Below are 17,469 nucleotides of genomic sequence, written 5' to 3' on the forward strand. Positions count from 1 at the left end.
AGCTAACATTGCCAAAGGAAGTGGTGGTTAACTTTTTGTAACCTATAGCAAGAATGGTGAGGAGTGCCCTGAGACTGAGGTCTTGAACGCTGCCAACACAAAAAACATAATCTTTGGACACAGGCCCTAATTCAGACACTGAACTTAATTTACTTGTGTTCCTTTCCTCCATTCTACCTCCTTCTTTTTTGTGATTTTCACACAAATTTTGACATTTGCAATATATTATACAAATAGAAATCTGCGCTCTGGGTTTTTCAGTGAGAAAAATTCTATGATCTTGTTATTGCATTTTGGTTTCCACAGTTTCTTCAGGAAATAGGGACGTTATTACCATGACACCTCTGAGAGGATGTATTTAAGTACCCTGTCAGATTTTTCAAACAAAACTCCCTCCGTTAATATGAACATCTTCAAATGTATCTCCATTCTCCATATTGTTGCAGATTCATCCCTCCTTCTTTCTTCAACTTTGTTCTGTTTGAAGTTGAATTTGTTTTTAAGAATTGACAGACCCCTACCAATACATAACATGATTCTATTACAGGATCTGAATTGTGTGCTTTTCTTAACAGCTCTATCAGATATGTATTTACTTGGATTACATTTATCATCTTTTTGTGAACAAAATTTTGCGTCTGGGAAAAATGTCTTCTTTCTCAAATGTTCTTCTTTAATGATTTCAAAACTAAGCAGTCTTCCTTCTTTCATTATGCTGCATAGAGCTGTTAGTCCTTTAGCCGTCCATTTTGTAAGTCAAAGTCAGTTTATGTGGTGTAAAGTCTGAATCATATGCAGACCATTTAAGCATTACAGTATCTCCCTCTAATTTATTTTTTCTTGTGATCATTTTTCAAGAGTCTGTTTCGCCCACGGGTTTACGAGAGTATTTATGATCTGTGGTGTTTTTTTTAAAGCCTCTGCACTTATTGGTACTCTCAATCATTAAAATGTCAGAGATTGTATAGTTTAGTATCCAAAGTTCTTCCGACTCCTTTTTCAGACGTGTGAATTGAAGTAACTAGTATTTGAAAGCTTCTTTTGTACGATGTCTTCCATTGTTTGTACATATTACTTATTTTCTGTCTGCTTATTGTTATATTATCTACTTTTATTCTTTTCTCTTTTTTTACATGTTCAAATTAAAACTTCAATCAATCAATGAAATGATCTACAATTTTGACAACCTTACTCCTGATGGAGATGAGGACAAGCAAAGGAGGCAAATGGGTTGCATTTTATTCACACTGATAAATAAGGAACTACAGTCAGCAAGCACCACAAATAAAGCTTAATGAAGTGGGAAACATAATGGTTAACTAGCTAATTAGTCAGCTAATGAATTTGCCACAGGCTAGCTTGGATTACTTAATGGCTGCTAACCCCTGGCTCCTCTCCAGCATTACCCTCTCATCCAAATATGGTCAAGAAAGCCAAAATGCCATGTTTGAGGTCTCAAGTAGTTGACAAACCAATTGGTGACATCACAGTGGCCACAAGCAATTCTTTAATACAGCCTATGGAGCATGTGAACATATGTAAGGTCAAATGTTAGAGAAAGAGTTTCCTCTTGTACCCATATCCCCTCTTTCCTGTCATATGTGTGAGGGAGTCAGAGAGTCTGTGGGTTTGTGTTGAGGACACATAAATGCTGATGATGCCTCTCCTTTGGGCCCTGTCAAGCTAACTTAGCGTCAGTGTTTACATTGCTAAACAGGAGAAAGTCAATTTAAGGAAGGCTAAAGGCAAGCGAGAGCAGAAGGAAGACAAGAGGGGGACATTGCTCTGTTTTTGAAAAGCTAGGAGGGCTGTCCGTTAGGGCACTTCTGAAGGACGTTCTCACCTCATGACGAAGTCAGTTTATGATGTCATTCATTTAGATTGATTCATGCTGCGACAGAAGTTCCCCTGTCAGAGCTTCTCAATGGATCTGTTGTTTTCCTCTGGCAGTTAAATCCAAATGATTTTGTTTGCAGTCTGAAGGCTCGAGAAGACCCAGTTCACTGGTTCATAACCAACACTGCCTTACTGTATCAGTTTTAAAAGAATAGAATTTAAAAAGAAGATTAATGCTTCCTTAGTATTTTTTTGTGCATAAAGATGTTGCCTCTATAGACTTGTCTTCACACAGAGGTTGCCAGGCAACCTTAAAGTGTGAAACATGCCTGGGCATAATGCAAAGAAGAAAAAGAAAGCAATATTCTGGTAGCTAAGCTGCAAAAAGGATAGATTTAAAAATACCTTTTTTCCTACTGCAATTGCACTTTATAACGACTCCCCTTTGAGTAAGGACAGAAGACATTTAAACTTTTAAACTTTAGCCTGAGTTGCATATATCATATATCAAACTGTATTGTGGGCTCATGTTTTTTGTATGGTGAGATATGTATGTATATATGTGTTGTGTTGTGTGTTTGTATGTATGCTGGCTGCTGGAACACCTAAATTTCCCTGCTGGGATGAATAAAGTATATCTTATCTTATCTTTTTATCTTATGAATACCTATTTAAAAAGTAGTACTTCCTTTAAGAGACTTGATTCTGTCATGAGTTTTACAAATAAAATTCAGAAAGTAAAATGATCCCCCCTCTGGTTTTTAACCTATTTATTCTAATCAGACGTGCTGTTGGTGATGTTTTCTGTTTCTTTGGATCTCAGCTCAGAGCAGCTGCCAAATGTGTGGTAGTACCAGCTCTGCCATTTGTAGTTGATGGCCCAGAAGATCTGCAGGCTATTTCAGAGTGGAGTTTCTTTCCCTTTCTTGCATTGGCAAAAAGACTACAAAATTGGGAATATACGACATCCAAAAGTATGAATCATCATTTTTTGGATGAGGATACATTTGACAGTGTTATGCCTGTCTGGTTATTCAGCTGTATTTATATGAGCGTATTATATAGACGTTATAATGAAGTACAGAGAGGCCAAGACTGCACACAAAACATCATGGTACTTGTGAATTGGAGCAATAAGAAATGTAAATAAAAGATGGTGAAAATGTCCATTAAGGGTTTATACAGGCAGGTGGACTTTCATGTCTGACAAACCTGCCTATATCAAGTCCTCTGGCCATATAGCTTCATATTTATCAGACATGAGAGTTATAATGATCTTGCCATCTAATTGGGCTCTTCGTGTGCTACAAGTGTTTATTTAATCTTCCCTTATGCACAAGTTAATTTCTGTTCCATCTGTTCATAAAATAAGAATTAACTGGATCAGGTGCGTAAGAAAAATGAAGAAGCAAGCAATGAGCCAAGAAGCTGAAAAAAAGATTGTGCTGTATTGCCCAGAGTTCAGTCTGCCAGGCGTGCACATCTCTCCTCCCTCGCTGGTGTTATCATACTTAAGTCCCGTCCCTTTAATATCTAACCATATTTAGCCCATAGCTTTTATGGAAACAGCTTCATGAGGCAGCGTGGAAGGAAGTGCTGCCTGAGAGTCTTGACGAAGGGCAAAGAAAACACCAAGCACCTGGCTCAACCCACAGGTTTGACTAGTGATCCAAGTCACTCATATAATTGAGAATAGACCCACCTATTCTAAAATGTGCTGTAACCTACATCAAATTATTTCCGGGTAACAGTAGAACCTCCACCACTGAGATAATTGAAGAGAAAAAAAAACCAAAACGTGAGCTCGATTTAAAAACGAACTTGAAGTGCACATGATTCCCATTCAGCATCAAGAGGATGTGAGATTCAGCCGCATCTCTTCCGCCCATCCCCTCCTGCCAGCTGCCGCTGTCAGTAGCCGGGCTGTAGTGGTGATGCTGCTCCCTGGTGTGTAGAGGAGGAGAGAGAGCGTGTCCGCTGCCCAATGACAGCGCAGGTTGCTGAGAGACGCTGCTGGGGTGAATGGAGGCGACAAGATGCCGTCTAGATTGGCGAAGAAAGAAAGGAATTAACATCGATCAAGGTACATTTGTGTCTTTTATTTGGGTCCCAGTCCATCCGCGTTTCATCAGTGATGATAAACGGAATACGTGAAGTGTCCTTTAGGTTTTTTTTTTTTTTTTTTAGCGTTTCGTGAGCGACCTGACGGAAAAGGCACGGGCTATGAGCGTTTGAACAAATCTCTTCTCGTGGTCGGTGATTGCATGGACACAGCCAGTCAATGATGATTCGATACCGGCGGATTTGTATTTTAAACCAGTATTAAAATGATAGAGCAGCGGGGTATTTGAAAATCCAGGTTGCAGCTGGCTTCCTCACGGCGGGTAAGCCCAATATTTCATTGGTGCTCGACGGACACCACGCTGGAGCCATCGAAAATGAAGGCCCAATGAGCTGTCAATTGCACGGTCGTGCTTTCAATGCTGCATCAAATGTTACTCAGCTTGCACATCTAACAGCAGACATCAATAATTCACATTTGAATAGAAAACCTCTGTGTATAATTAAGACTTGTCGGAGAGGTTTTACATGCGTTTTTTCATTTTACGCCGGCAAGCCATTTCAAAGAGGGACAATCACTGAGCTTTGGCTCGGAGTTGACGGTAGAACAGGCTATGTGCACATTTACATTTTCTCATCCAATCAGCCAACCATTAAATTCAGTGGGAAGCATGGGGGCGTTAGACCCTCTATTAGAATACGTGATGAGGAAGCTGCATGTGTGTTTGCACAAGCAGCTCTGTACCGTGCTGAATGGGTTGGCACTTCTTTTTCTACAGAGGATATTCTCTATTATCAAAGGCTATTTATAGAAAAATGGCCCTCTAGTCCTACCCTAGACATGCGCTCTGACCTCAAAAGCACGTTCTCACTGTCAAAGATCCATGCTTTTAAGTCTTATTTAATACAATTAGTTCCAGGAGGAATACAATGCATGGACGCTTGCTTTCAAAATGTCATGTTGGCCCCATGGAAATCAGCCTCAGCGTCCCCACAGATAAACTCAGGAACGCCTGTGGTGAAATCTTTACAACATCTGTATCATCTGCACAGTTAACGCACCACTGCTCTCACTGAGCATCTCTTTAGTAGCCTGGTCTGGTATTTGATGACAGGTTTTCAAGTCCTTAATAACTGTAATGCTCAAGTTAAACCTGAGCATTAAGGACATCTGGTCAGATATGAATTCAAGTGACAGCAAGGCCATATGCTGCAAAAATGGCATTAAATAATTTAATCGGGAGAAACTACTGCAGTCTACTGTGTCCTTGTTTATTGAATCAGGCTCAAGTGTATTCTTAAGCATCCTTTGTAAAGTGAACTGTAGAGTAAGGAAGGGGAGGCGGAGTACGATTGGCCTTCTCAGCTGGCATCTCTTCTGGTGCTTCCATCATATTATTTTTCTGCAAGCATGATCCTCACATGAAATTGCATTTTGGTCAATTCCCTCCGCCCATGCAGTTCACTGAAAAATGTGCTTTAGATCTGTGTGGGTGAAATCTGTTCATGTACAGAAGAAATTCTGCTTTAAAACAGGGTTAGAAGAAGAAAACGATCACAGTGGTATCTGGAGGATAGCCGGCTCATGGGTGTTTCTCAAGATGATTGGACAACGTTTGTCTCAGATGTCCACATTAAAAGTGCTGCAATCTTTAGTCAATTAACTGATTAGTAGAGCTACAATAAATTAGCTCAGAACAATTTGGAAGATTGCATGATTGTTAACGTTTTCTGTTAAACAATTTAACTTTAAAGCAATTTATTTGCTTCAGTGTCTGAAATGAACAAACCTTCAGTATGCTGTTCTCTGTATTATAACACTAGTACACTGAATAACTTTGGGTTTCCACAACTTAAGACAAAAGAAAATGATTTCAAAATGTGAAGCGAGCCATTGTAAGTAAGTGTTCTTTACTTGATAAAAAAGACAATAATGTTACAGCTCTACAATCTTCTTTGATCAATTACCATGTTTATCAGTTTTTATAAGTCTTTAAACACCAGGCTGTTAATCTGTAAACCCTATGAGTATATTAGAGTGTATGATATAGGATTAACAGAAAAACAACACTTTATATAAAGTAAATAACAAAACAATGTGGAAGCTGTCAGAGACAAGCGCTCAGTGTGTTTAATTCGTCAGGGGAAGTGTGTTTTTGTCTTTAGCAGCGTCTGTGTTGACATTGGTCCTCATCACAGTGCCATGTTCCTCTGTTTTTCCCATGTCATGATTTTGTCCCGTAACTATTTCTGGATTTATTAAATAGCGTACATTGAGGGTTGGCAGGAAACACAACATGCGAGGGAGAGGACAGGCAACAAGGATCCCCAGCTGGGATCAAAGCGGGGAAGTTTTTAGTCAAATGGCACTCATCCCAGATCACTGGCCCACCAGCACAGTTGGCATCATTTTTGAAAATTTGAAACTCCCCACATCAAATAGTTTTCCTTTTATTAAAAATTACAAAAGTGAAATGACGAAGTGAATCATAGCTAAAGCTGAGTACCATTTAGTAGGACTCATCAGCGTTAATAAGGAGTCTGACAAACACAATTTATAGACATCCATTTCAGGGAAACATAATGCTACTTGAAGAAGTACAAAGAGGACAGAGAGTCACCGCCTGATTCACTGTTTCGACAGAACATCCCAAATTAATGCAGACATCTGCCAGACACAGAAAAACATACTATTACAAGTAGATCCTGACAAACACTGACTGAATGATGCTTTTCAATATGTTTGGCTTCACACTTCAGACCACAGCACATCCCCTCTGAGTTGAAACATTTTCAGTTTAAAGCAACATGAGAACATTATGAGGCTCAGTAGACTGGATGCACAGGTGGTCAATTATAATTTTTGTTGTTGCTTTGTCTGCAGTGTTCTATGCTGTTTTTATTTGATTTTAAAAAATGAACTAACTAGACTGCACAGACTTGCTGTAGCAAGCTGACCACTAAAGATAAGAACTACAGTGATTATTGTTGCATACGTTTGTTTGAATTCAGTTTTCAATTTTACCTCTCAGAGGTACTGGCAAAGAAAGGAGAGTTATTTTACACACTATAGAGTGTCTACAGCATGTACACACATGCTCTCTGTAGACGTTTGGACTAGTTCTTGTTGATTTGCTTGCAGTTTTATATTTGCAAATTCCCATATCTAGACAAAGTTTGCTTCATATAACTAAAAACATATGATTGTATGCTGTCTGAACCCCTCTGCCAGACTGCAAAGATTGTCCCTGGCCGAATTCCCACAAACATGATGCTTCACTGGGTGCAGCTGAGGGTTCAAAAATCTAACTTGATTTCATACAACGAAGAGACCTGTAGACACACTGTGCTGTGCCATGAGATCTCATTTCATGTCATCTGTGCCCCAAAAAGTAAAAAAAACAGGAAAAATAAAATAGATGTATCATTATAAATGTAGCCTTGAAGCTGTAATGTCACATTGACACTGTTGAATAAAATACCACATTACAAAATTTCCCTTAACCTTTTGGAAACTTTTTGCTAGCTTTACTTCAGACCACAGATGTCCTTTATCTCTGTTAGCTCAGGCATTGTCGCCATAGCAACTGAGGCTGAGCAGCAAGTGTCACCAGAGGAGAGAAAGTCTTAAAGTTCACTTCGATGAAAGAGTGTCATTTTTTTTGGCTGAGGTTATTCATTACAGCCTGTGACATCACAGCCTGTGTGTGTCTTTGTCGTCAACTCTTTTCTGTACTTTACCTTTTTTCCACAATGTAATAATGCCACAGCCATTATATGTCATCTCCAGCTTTAATATATCACAGACTGTGATTTATTAAGGCTGAAATGGCTAAACTATTATTTTATAACTCTATATTATTTTTAACATTAAAAAACAAGGATTCCATATCATTGTTTCCTTGTTAGCCCGCAGGATGTGCTGTATATTATAATATTTCCATAAAAAAGACGTGATATTTTATAATTTCTCCATTTAATTCAGTTTCCGACACTTACGATAGTAATAAAAAGGTTGCTTTTTTTTTTCTTTTTTTTTCAATTTGATCTCTACAAACTTTGTGAAAAGAACTGATCAAGTAGGTAGCAAAACAGGGTGGCATCATATTTAACCATTCATTTTGTCTTCACAGCTTTTCTGGATGCATAGTCTTTTAAATTATATAGCCTGCCTTTTGCATGTGATCAAATTTGGTAAACAAAACACCTGCATTTTCACATCTTGCTAAGTTGCAGGATTTCCTCTTGATACAAAACGATTGACAACCATCTACCAGGTTTTTTCAAGATAAACATGTTTTGTCCTGTCGTTTTAGTTGAGTCACTATTTAGCCGATGCACTGTGAGGTTGTACAGCCATTCTGACTTTCCCGCATCTTTTAGCAACAGTAATGAGATGTAGACAAATGTTGACCAGTGGGAAATCCAGGATGATGCTGGGAAATTCCTGCAGGCCATTTGAAATAGGAGCCAAGCACAATGTGACAGTTTGCTGCTGATGTTATAACTAGTAGAGTCCTTAAGCTAAGTGAACTATTTATTCCTCCTTTTGAAACATCTTGAAGGCCAGCTCTGTTTGTTTTTAACTGTTCTGTCTCTTGTGGGACTTGCACTTTAAATTTGATAAGAATACACTTTTCTTTTTGTGCCTTTCATGTGACAAAGTTGTTCTTCATCTAACAGGTGTTTCTCTCCTGTTTCCTCAGATCTGACTTTGATGTGCACAACCTTTTAAAGCATGAAATAAATCACCCATGTACGGTTCAGAGAGTCAGAGCAGCCTCATTTCAGCGCCCTCCCGTTAAGGACCCTCTGGTGGCTCCACCGCTGACTCACAGGACATGTACGGCAGTGCCAGAGCTGTAGGCCATATAGAGAGCAGCCCCGCACGGTCCCCGCGCCTGCCAAGGTCCCCCAGATTGGGCCATCGGAGGGCCAACAGCGGGGGTGGGGGCGGTGCGGGGGGCAAGACGCTCTCCATGGAGAACATCCAGTCCCTCAACGCTGCTTACGCCACCTCAGGTCCCATGTACCTGAGTGACCATGAGGGCGTGGGCTCCACTGCCACCTACCCAAAAGGCACTATGACTCTGGGTCGCGCCACCAGCCGGGCCATGTATGGGGGGCGCGTCACAGCCATGGGGAGCAGTCCCAACATTGCTTCAGTGGGGCTGCCTCACCATGCTGACCTGCTGTCTTACAGTGACCTGGGCTCCCTCTCCATGCTGCACCACCATCACCACCACCAGGGGGTGCCCTCTGCCCTGCTGAGGCAGGCGGTGCGGGGCAGTGGGGGGGAGCTGCTGGAGATGCAGGCCCAGCTCAGGGACACGCAGAGGGAGAATGATTTGCTGCGCAGAGAGCTTGACCTGAAGGACAGTAAGTTGGGGTCTTCCACCAACAGCATCAAGAGCTTCTGGAGCCCTGAGCTGAAGAAAGAGAGAATCATGAGGAAAGAGGAGGCCGCCCGCACTTCCATCCTGAAGGAGCAGATGAGAGTCACTCATGAGGAGAACCAGGTGGGAGCATTCTTTCTCTTATCTTTAATCCACTCTTTGCTGCAATGAGTTTCACTTGATGCTAGTCCTTTTTCTTTCTGTCTTCTTTTTTTGTCAGCATTTCTTTCTCTGCTGTGGACCGCTGTCACCCTCAGTCCAATAATTGCATTCATGTGTTTTAAGTACATGAGGAAACCTTTCTGGAAAGAGTTCTTAGCAAACATTAATATTTAACACACACTCTCCTTCAAGGTGCTCCAGCACAGCATCAATGTCAGAGAGAGCACTCGAGCCACAGGAAATACAAAACCTTTCAAACTGCTTGTCTATAATCTGCTTTTTGAAATCTGAGCTAATATGAGCTTTGTGCCTCATATGAAACCCTCGTACTGTCATTGAAAGCCTATACTTTCAGTTTGTAACTTCTGTTTGCGTCCTTGCCACAAAATCTTTACATTTTGGTTTCTTTTCAAGTGTTTTATCAGACTGGCCCCTTGAGTTTGAGATGTCAGGAGATTTTCTTTTTTGCTTGCTTCAGTGTGGGGGTGTAGTCATGGCCCGGTTCAATCAGTTACTGACAACAGTAGGCACAAGGCCCAGAGACAAATGTCAAGGCTACTGAAACACTTTCTGTTTCTGTCTTCCCTATCCCACAGTCTTTCCCTTACACACTGCGACTTTGATCATCTCTCGCTGTCTACCTTTGTTCATCTGACCCTCCCTGTCTTCAAATATAAATACCCAGTCAGTCATTTTCCGACAAAATCTAGAAAAATGTCAATTTGAAATTACTCGTTTTTTTATTCATCAAATCTCTCCATCTACAGAGTAGCAAAAATCTATTTCAACTATGGAAATATTCCAGATATAAAATGGCCCATCTTCACTGTGGACCAATTTAATATGGAACCATGGTCTTCATGCCTCCAGTACTGATATGTTTCTTGGATATGTTAAGCCAAAATTTGATTGCTGTATGTTGTCAAAAGTTTTGATAATTAGATTCTTTACAATACGACATGGTTTAAAAGTATACAATCTCCATTATTATATTGATCATTAGTACCAGATGTACCAAATAAACGACTGATCCCAAGTCACATTTTTAACCAAAAGCTGCTGTGAGTGAAAAGAGGGAGTACTGTCTAAATTGCACGAATACATTGGCAACATTTCAATATTGAAATGTCACCAACTTATTTGTGAAATTTCAACAATGTGCAGGAGCTTACCGCTAATGTTTGGTAATTAAAACAAGAAATGGCCAAATATTTGGTGCCTAGGACTTTTATTTTTGTCGTTGGGGATCCAAACAGGCATTGATGTTTGATTTCTGCTGGAATCATATTTGACTTCATAATCTGAAATTGTGACTAAATTAGCTTACTTTTGGATATGTTGTGTGCTTTATATAACTCGTATTTAGGTTGTATCTAAAGGGAACAAACACTGAGGAAGATGTATAAAAGGTCAGAGTGTTTTCTTTTACTGGCTTCTTCTGTGGCATGATGCAGCAAATTGCACACCGCCTCACGAATCGTAAAGGTTGAATTTTGCTAGCTGATAGCGCTCTTTTTTTTTTCCCAGTGTGTCTGCGTTTCTGTCAGTCCACTTGAGTGATACTGTCGACCACAGAGCGGCCAGTGGGCCATCCATTACTCACAGTGGCAGACACTGTCTCTCCGACCTTCAAAGTCATCGCAGGACACCATTAGCATGACGACCCTTAGATGCGACCTGCCTGTCTGCGTTTGTGTATAATGATTAGCATTAGCAATTTGTCTGGAGTTTAAATGGTTTTCATGCTTTTATCTAAAAAAAAAAAGGACTGGTCGTCTCTGTGTAACAACTGAACGGTCTTTACCTGCTGGTGGTTCCCAATGGGGAATGAGAGATGTTTCATAATGTTTCATGTCAATGTGCAGGGCATGGGAGGAGAATGTTCCTCAGACAGGGCCAAAGCCATTCATAATTTTTCTTATTCCTTATGTTCAGTGTGATTAAAAAAATCAGTGTGAATCCTTCACAATTTTTAGCTCCGTTTCACACCTAGAAGCTGAATTTGTCTAGAAGAATATAAAAGCTGTACAGTGTGGGCCTTCATGCCTTTGTGCTCGATACAAAGACAGGCTTTTTTTATCCTCAACCTAGTCCATCAGTGTTCGCTCTCACTCTGTGCTGCATATATTTATATCCCTCCTGGTAGGGTTCATTAATGAAGCATGAGTGCTAATAAAAGGCAGATGTGCCGTGCTCCTATAATTGATCGTTTTTTATCTTGATTTCTGGGCTGAGGCATCCTTATGATAGTGTATGCTTACAGTGGGAAAGCTTCAGAGCTTGACTGAGGAGAGAATTGCCTCATTAATATTGAAGTGATTTCAGACCAATCATTACATCTGTCTTGTAGCATTGTTTACAATGACTACAGGTGCTTCAGTCCTCAATTAGCTTGAGCAAATGTTATACATTATTTATTTTGTGAACTGGGAATTTGTGCCTTTTTGTATCACATCAAAGGAAGAGAGGAATTTTGTCTAAGTTTGTCTTTCTTTGTTTTGTAGAGCAAAGAATCAACTGAAATACCAACAAGAGCAGGCAGAGTTTTAATAAAGACGGTCAAAGGCCATGACTTGAGGAAATGATTAGTCCAAGACTTTATGTGGTACATCTGTAATTTACTTTGCAGCTGGCTCAGGCTGTAACAAAAGTGAACCGTTCGACATGAATCCAGCAGAATATTTTGTCGTGCTGAAGCTGGACGAGAGCTGCTCGAGGGAAGTGTGTGAGCTAGAGCGTACCATATCTGTCTGAGTCATGACCACTGCTGCTCAGCCAGCCAGTCAGCCCAAATCAATGCAATCCCCAAAATGGAGGCCTGGCTTTCCATATGACAAAGCTCTGTTCGTGCATGTACATAACCTGTATTTTGTCATTTACTGTGAGTTGCAGATTGCTAGGTGTCACTGAGAATTTCAAGTGTGAACATGTGAACAAATGTGCGTGCTTGTAGACATTTGTATGCACGTTCACATAGGTTATTTATTTATGTGTGTTCCCTTTTGGTCTGTGACGTGTACTTTAAGTAAACAGGGGTGTTTGCAATTTTTTGATGACAGCTTTCTTCTCTTTGTAGTTGTGCCAGCTGCAGATGTGTGTGCAGAGGCGTAGTCATGACCACCAGACTGCATTTAATGTGAGAGAAAGAGAGATGTAGAGTCACAATTGTTTTCAGGTATGATATGCATATTTGGTGTTGCAGCAGGTGAGCACACTACAGCAGACATTAATGCATCATGTTCAGTTTGTAGAGACTAGCCTGTAGCTGTATCATATGCATAACAAGCAAAGGTATTGATATGTTCCGCTAATGTCATGAAACAGTAAGCTCACCTTGGACCCGGGAAGTGTCATATGAACAGTGTGAAAAAAGCACATGCATTCTTCCTTTGGTAACCTCCCCCTCAGCTGAGCACATAAGATGGCTGCTGCTTCCTCCAGAGGACAGGAAGGTGATGAGAGGAGGTTTCTCTCCCTCTCCTCAGTTCATCTTAACAGGACGAGATGCCGAAAAGCAGGGAGGCATTTACTTAGCACGAGGCTTGAAAGATTAAGGTGGGAGCAGGGGATGAGGGAACAAAGTAAAGGGGATAAAGACATGTTACAGTCTGCTCGTGTCTTTTCTACACTGAAGATAAGATCAGAGCCTACAGGGCAGGAGGAGGTAGTTTGCTAAGGGTTTCATGTCCAAATGACCGTTTTTTTATATAATTCAATGGCAAAAAGATGACCATATTGAGAAAACTGTAAGATTAATATGTCTTGCAAAAGCATCCCGAGAAGAAGAGTAAAGCTTAAACACATTTGTGTATTATGTACCTGTACAGTAGATCTCAGCTTAACTTCCTATACATTTATGTAGATAGCTAATGAAAGGTATTATTGTTCATCTGCTCTCAAAGTTTAAGCTCTCAGTGACTCTCGAAAATAATACTCACATTTACATGAGCCTAAACAGGGGGAAATGGGTGAAAATCACCTCAAAAATCATTAAAATAATCAATTATATGAGTTTGTTTATTTGTTTATTTGTTGCTGTTTTGAAAGGCATTCATTTGGTGGCATTGCTGTAAATGAAGCTCAGTGAATGGGTTATTGATCACTTACATTGGTAGACTGGTTGTCTGGTTTTCATACGAAATCACTGTGAAATTATAACTTCACCTCATACTTAGTCAGAAAGAAAACGCGTGAAGAAGGGAAAGATTCAATACACAACATCAAACCACATGGATGTGGTTCATTAACAGACATCAGAACCTAACATATGTTATGGGTGTGCAGGCTGTATTTACAGCTGTGATCTATACAGACATATATATCGTGATATCCCTGTAATGAATGGTAATGAAGAAAATGTAAATATTGATGAAAAAAGTTAATGACCTTGGACACAACCTACAATGACTTGAAACAGAATGAACTGAAGACATGCTCTTGATTGACTGTTAACTTTTAATTAACCCACATTTCAGAAGAGTACTTCATCAACTCAGCATGGCACTCCAATGACATCCTTTCAGCACACGACAAGATAAATGTGGAAAGTGCCAGAAAAAGCTGCCTTTTTTTTTTTTATTCAACACATTTATCTTTAATGTAACTTCCTGGGGCTGTATTACCCACAATGCATCTGCCATCAGATTTGTTCAGGGATTCTGGCATGTTACGCTAGTGGCTAATACTGTATAGTCACTCAGTTGAGCCTCATAATTCAGAGATGTGGAGCGTTCTAGTACCCCCAGAATTCTTAGCGCAGCCTCCCCTGGAGACACACACGTGTAAAGGCTATAGAGTTTCCCTATGGCACATTAAAAGACAGATGCACAAATAGTATATGCACAGGCAAAGTGCATTGTGGTCTGTGTTTGATATTCATAGTTTCATTATTAGTAACATCAGTGTAACTCAAATGATGTAGGGCCATCTTTTAGAAACCCAATACTGTGAAATAAGAAACTATATGTGTGTAATTTAATACCAAGTCAAAGAGACTTTCAATATTTTAGTACTTAAAAATATTTTTTAAAGACAATATAACAGTGTTCAGATTCACTACTGAACTCCTGTGTGATGTCCCCACTCTCAGATTCCTGCATTTATACAGCTTTTACATCCCTTTTAGCTGAGCATAGACGATTAAATACCAGGTTTGCTGCCATGGCCGTGGGCGTGATTCTATATTGTCAGCCATCACGACATACAACACAGAGATTAGATATGCAGTGAGCTTAGGCTGCTCTGACTCACTGCTGTTGAGCTGTCCATCTGTCATATAAAAACACCCACTGTCTCTAAATGCACACACATATACGGCAGCTGCTGGCGCCTTTCCCACCTGGTAGAAAAAAATCGTTAACAAAACGACAAAACTGGACGTGACCTGGACGTGACAGCCTTGAATGTCAATCTGTGTACAGTCAGTGTTAAGTCAAGGTAAAGGATCAGCTGTTAACATGTCCAACGAGCCAACATGTTGTTAGCCTTGTTAGCTTGAGTGTTAGTGAGGGTGTCACTCAGTAAAACACTAATGCTGGCTGAAATATCATAGCAACTAAAGGATCACTTGCTATGGAATTCGTACAGAATAATCTAGAACCTGAGATGATGAAATCTGCTTTTCTCTAAAGCGCTCTAAAATCTGGTCAAAATATTTAATAGAACTCTTTGACATTTCTGTCATCCGCTGCTACTATGTGTGTTGTGCATATTAGAAATAGTAACATAAGTAGCATTTTGAGAATAATAGACAATATACCTACTGTACTTAGTATATTAGCATGCTGAAAGCACATATGCATCTAAGTAGCTTAGCTACCACCTCCCATTGCAACTAGTACGTTGATTAGAAGTAAAGTTAACTTCCCATTTAAAAACATGATTTTGACTGATGATTTTTTGACCTGCATTTGAGCAGATATAAGGGCTTGGCATTTTTGAGGTAGATTTTAGGGGAACACAGAATGTGAGTCTTTGACTCTTGTAGCTTTCAGAAGGGTTTTATGTTTCTGCATGAAAGGATTTCTGACAGGCAGTTACCCCCGGATGCCCCGGTGTCAGTTAGACACAGGGGGGACACAGTAGCTCAACATCAGGCCTTGACTCAGGGAAACTTCTGGAAGCTTATTTTATAGGACATACAGAGAAAGAGAAGCCTTTGCTTTATCTGTCAAAGCACTTCATAAACATGTGTTTTTAAAGGGGCTATATAAATTATTATTACTGTTATTATTATTTCAGTTATTATTACAAACTTAAGGCAGGTTGACCACAACAGCAACATCTGCTAAACCACGACTGACTCACAGGAAGTGGTGCTGTCCTGCTTTAAGTATTGAGGGGATTAAGGAGGAACTGCCATAGTCATTCTAACCCACCGTGCAAATATGCAAATGGATCACTGGAGAGTTTCCTGTAGTTAAGATCCAAGGCAGTAGGTTATTGATCAGGACAAAACAAGGAAGTACTGATAAGGAATGGAGAGGGAGTAAAGTCAGGTGAGGATACGTGGAGGGAGAGGAAAAGGTTTCTGTTTAGTGTTTGAAAACTGCTCTGTGTGACATACATGGATTTGATACAAGTGGGGTTCAACAGGTCAAGATTTAAAGGAACCTTTTCTCAAAGAAAACCAGCCTTTTGATTGGTTAGGTCTGATAACAGTTGTGTTTCATGTAATTGTTGTTAAGAAGATGTTCTTTAAAATGTGTTTTTCTCTTTGTAGCAAATTATCATTTTAAAGATAAAAATGCGGATTATTTCACGTGAGATAGAAACAGTTTGACTTAAACTTGTTTAGAAATACAAATATTTTCATGTTTAAAGAATGTTCAGATCCTTTGTCTTTTATTAAGTGGCAACAATGTGTATAATGGCATGTAAAAAAAACATGCATGTTACATTTCAGTTGTGTCAGTTCTTCAGTGCAAGAAGAAATAGCACTGACACGAGCCAAAAGCACTGATGGTGGTGGGAGCGGTCCTGCAGTCAGCTGGAAAATCATCAGCTTCTTCCTGTAATACAAACAGTGCCACCTGGTGGCTGGGAGAGCACATGCTTCATATGCTACCAGTTTCCTTGTTGTCTTTACTGAGGTAAGGAGCCAATGTAAAAAGAGGAATGATGTGGAAGTATTTCAACTTTAATATATCTCATTTGATTATTGTTTTGATTATTATTACACAGAGAATACTCTGTCTTTTATCCTGCTGTAATTATAGTGTCATTAAATCACAGCTGCAGATACTGACTGTTTTAAATTATAACAATAATGAGTATAATGAGTCTTTAGACTTCCAAAATCCCCATTACAAATAGCTTCAAAATGTTTGAATCACATGACCTTAAAGAAGACAAATTCAAATACTGCAGGAATAGCAAAGAATTGGAAAAAGGTAAAATATTTTTTTATCTTAATATAAGATAAATAAATTCAAGTTTTATTCTAAAGTAAAATCAGGAAAGTTTCGCTCTAGACAAAAGACCATAGTGTAAGGACCTTAACCGTTTTTTAAAGTACCAAATGGTCAAAGCTATAGCAAGGCAAAAAGGCTATGAAACCCTTAAAAGTAACCAGAATAATTGTAATGTCTTTTTTTAACATATTGGGAAGGCAGTGCAAAGAAGCTAAAATAGGACTGATGATCGATCACAGTTCCTTGTTTAGGGATTGATCATGTTTTTGGAAATAATGACCAGTGAGGTCGGTCTGTCCAACAGGAAGCTGTGATTGATCATATTAAAGGCTGTGCTTAGGAGAACAAGGCAGTGATATCGTCGGCAAACATCCTCATTGGTAACCCAGAGCAGGGAAATCTTAATGCCTTTAGACCAGAAAGATTATAATCTTTAAAAAAAATTATATTCCAGTGAATAAATAAATTGCATTGTTGTTTTTCTGTTTTCTGTTTCTTGATGATTGGACAATGAGTGGTTGGAATCATTTTCAGTCATTTTGAACCATATATCTCTTTCCAGAAAGGTCACCTCAATGGGTCACATGTTGTCTGTTGGCATA

General features: G+C 39.6%; 1 protein-coding gene across 7 annotated transcripts in view; it reads left to right on the forward strand.

Moving 5' to 3' along the window:
- The first annotated feature begins 3,681 nt into the window (after positions 1-3,681).
- erc2 (ELKS/RAB6-interacting/CAST family member 2) overlaps positions 3,682-17,469 on the forward strand; it is a 36,297-nt gene continuing 22,509 nt past the window's right edge. For 2 of the 7 annotated variants that reach the window (XM_061042877.1, XM_061042876.1), the window contains exons 1-2: positions 3,683-3,919; positions 8,604-9,416. In XM_061042877.1, coding sequence (XP_060898860.1) covers positions 8,739-9,416 — 678 coding nt within the window. In that variant the 5' untranslated portion in view covers positions 3,683-3,919; positions 8,604-8,738. Of the gene's footprint in view, positions 3,920-8,603; positions 9,417-17,469 lie in introns of all 7 variants that reach the window. The other 5 variants (XM_061042878.1, XM_061042879.1, XM_061042880.1 and 2 more) reach the window with 3 other exon arrangements.

Source organism: Labrus mixtus, chromosome 7, assembly GCF_963584025.1.
Source record: "Labrus mixtus chromosome 7, fLabMix1.1, whole genome shotgun sequence".
In the NCBI taxonomy this organism is placed as follows: Eukaryota; Metazoa; Chordata; class Actinopteri; order Labriformes; family Labridae; genus Labrus; species Labrus mixtus.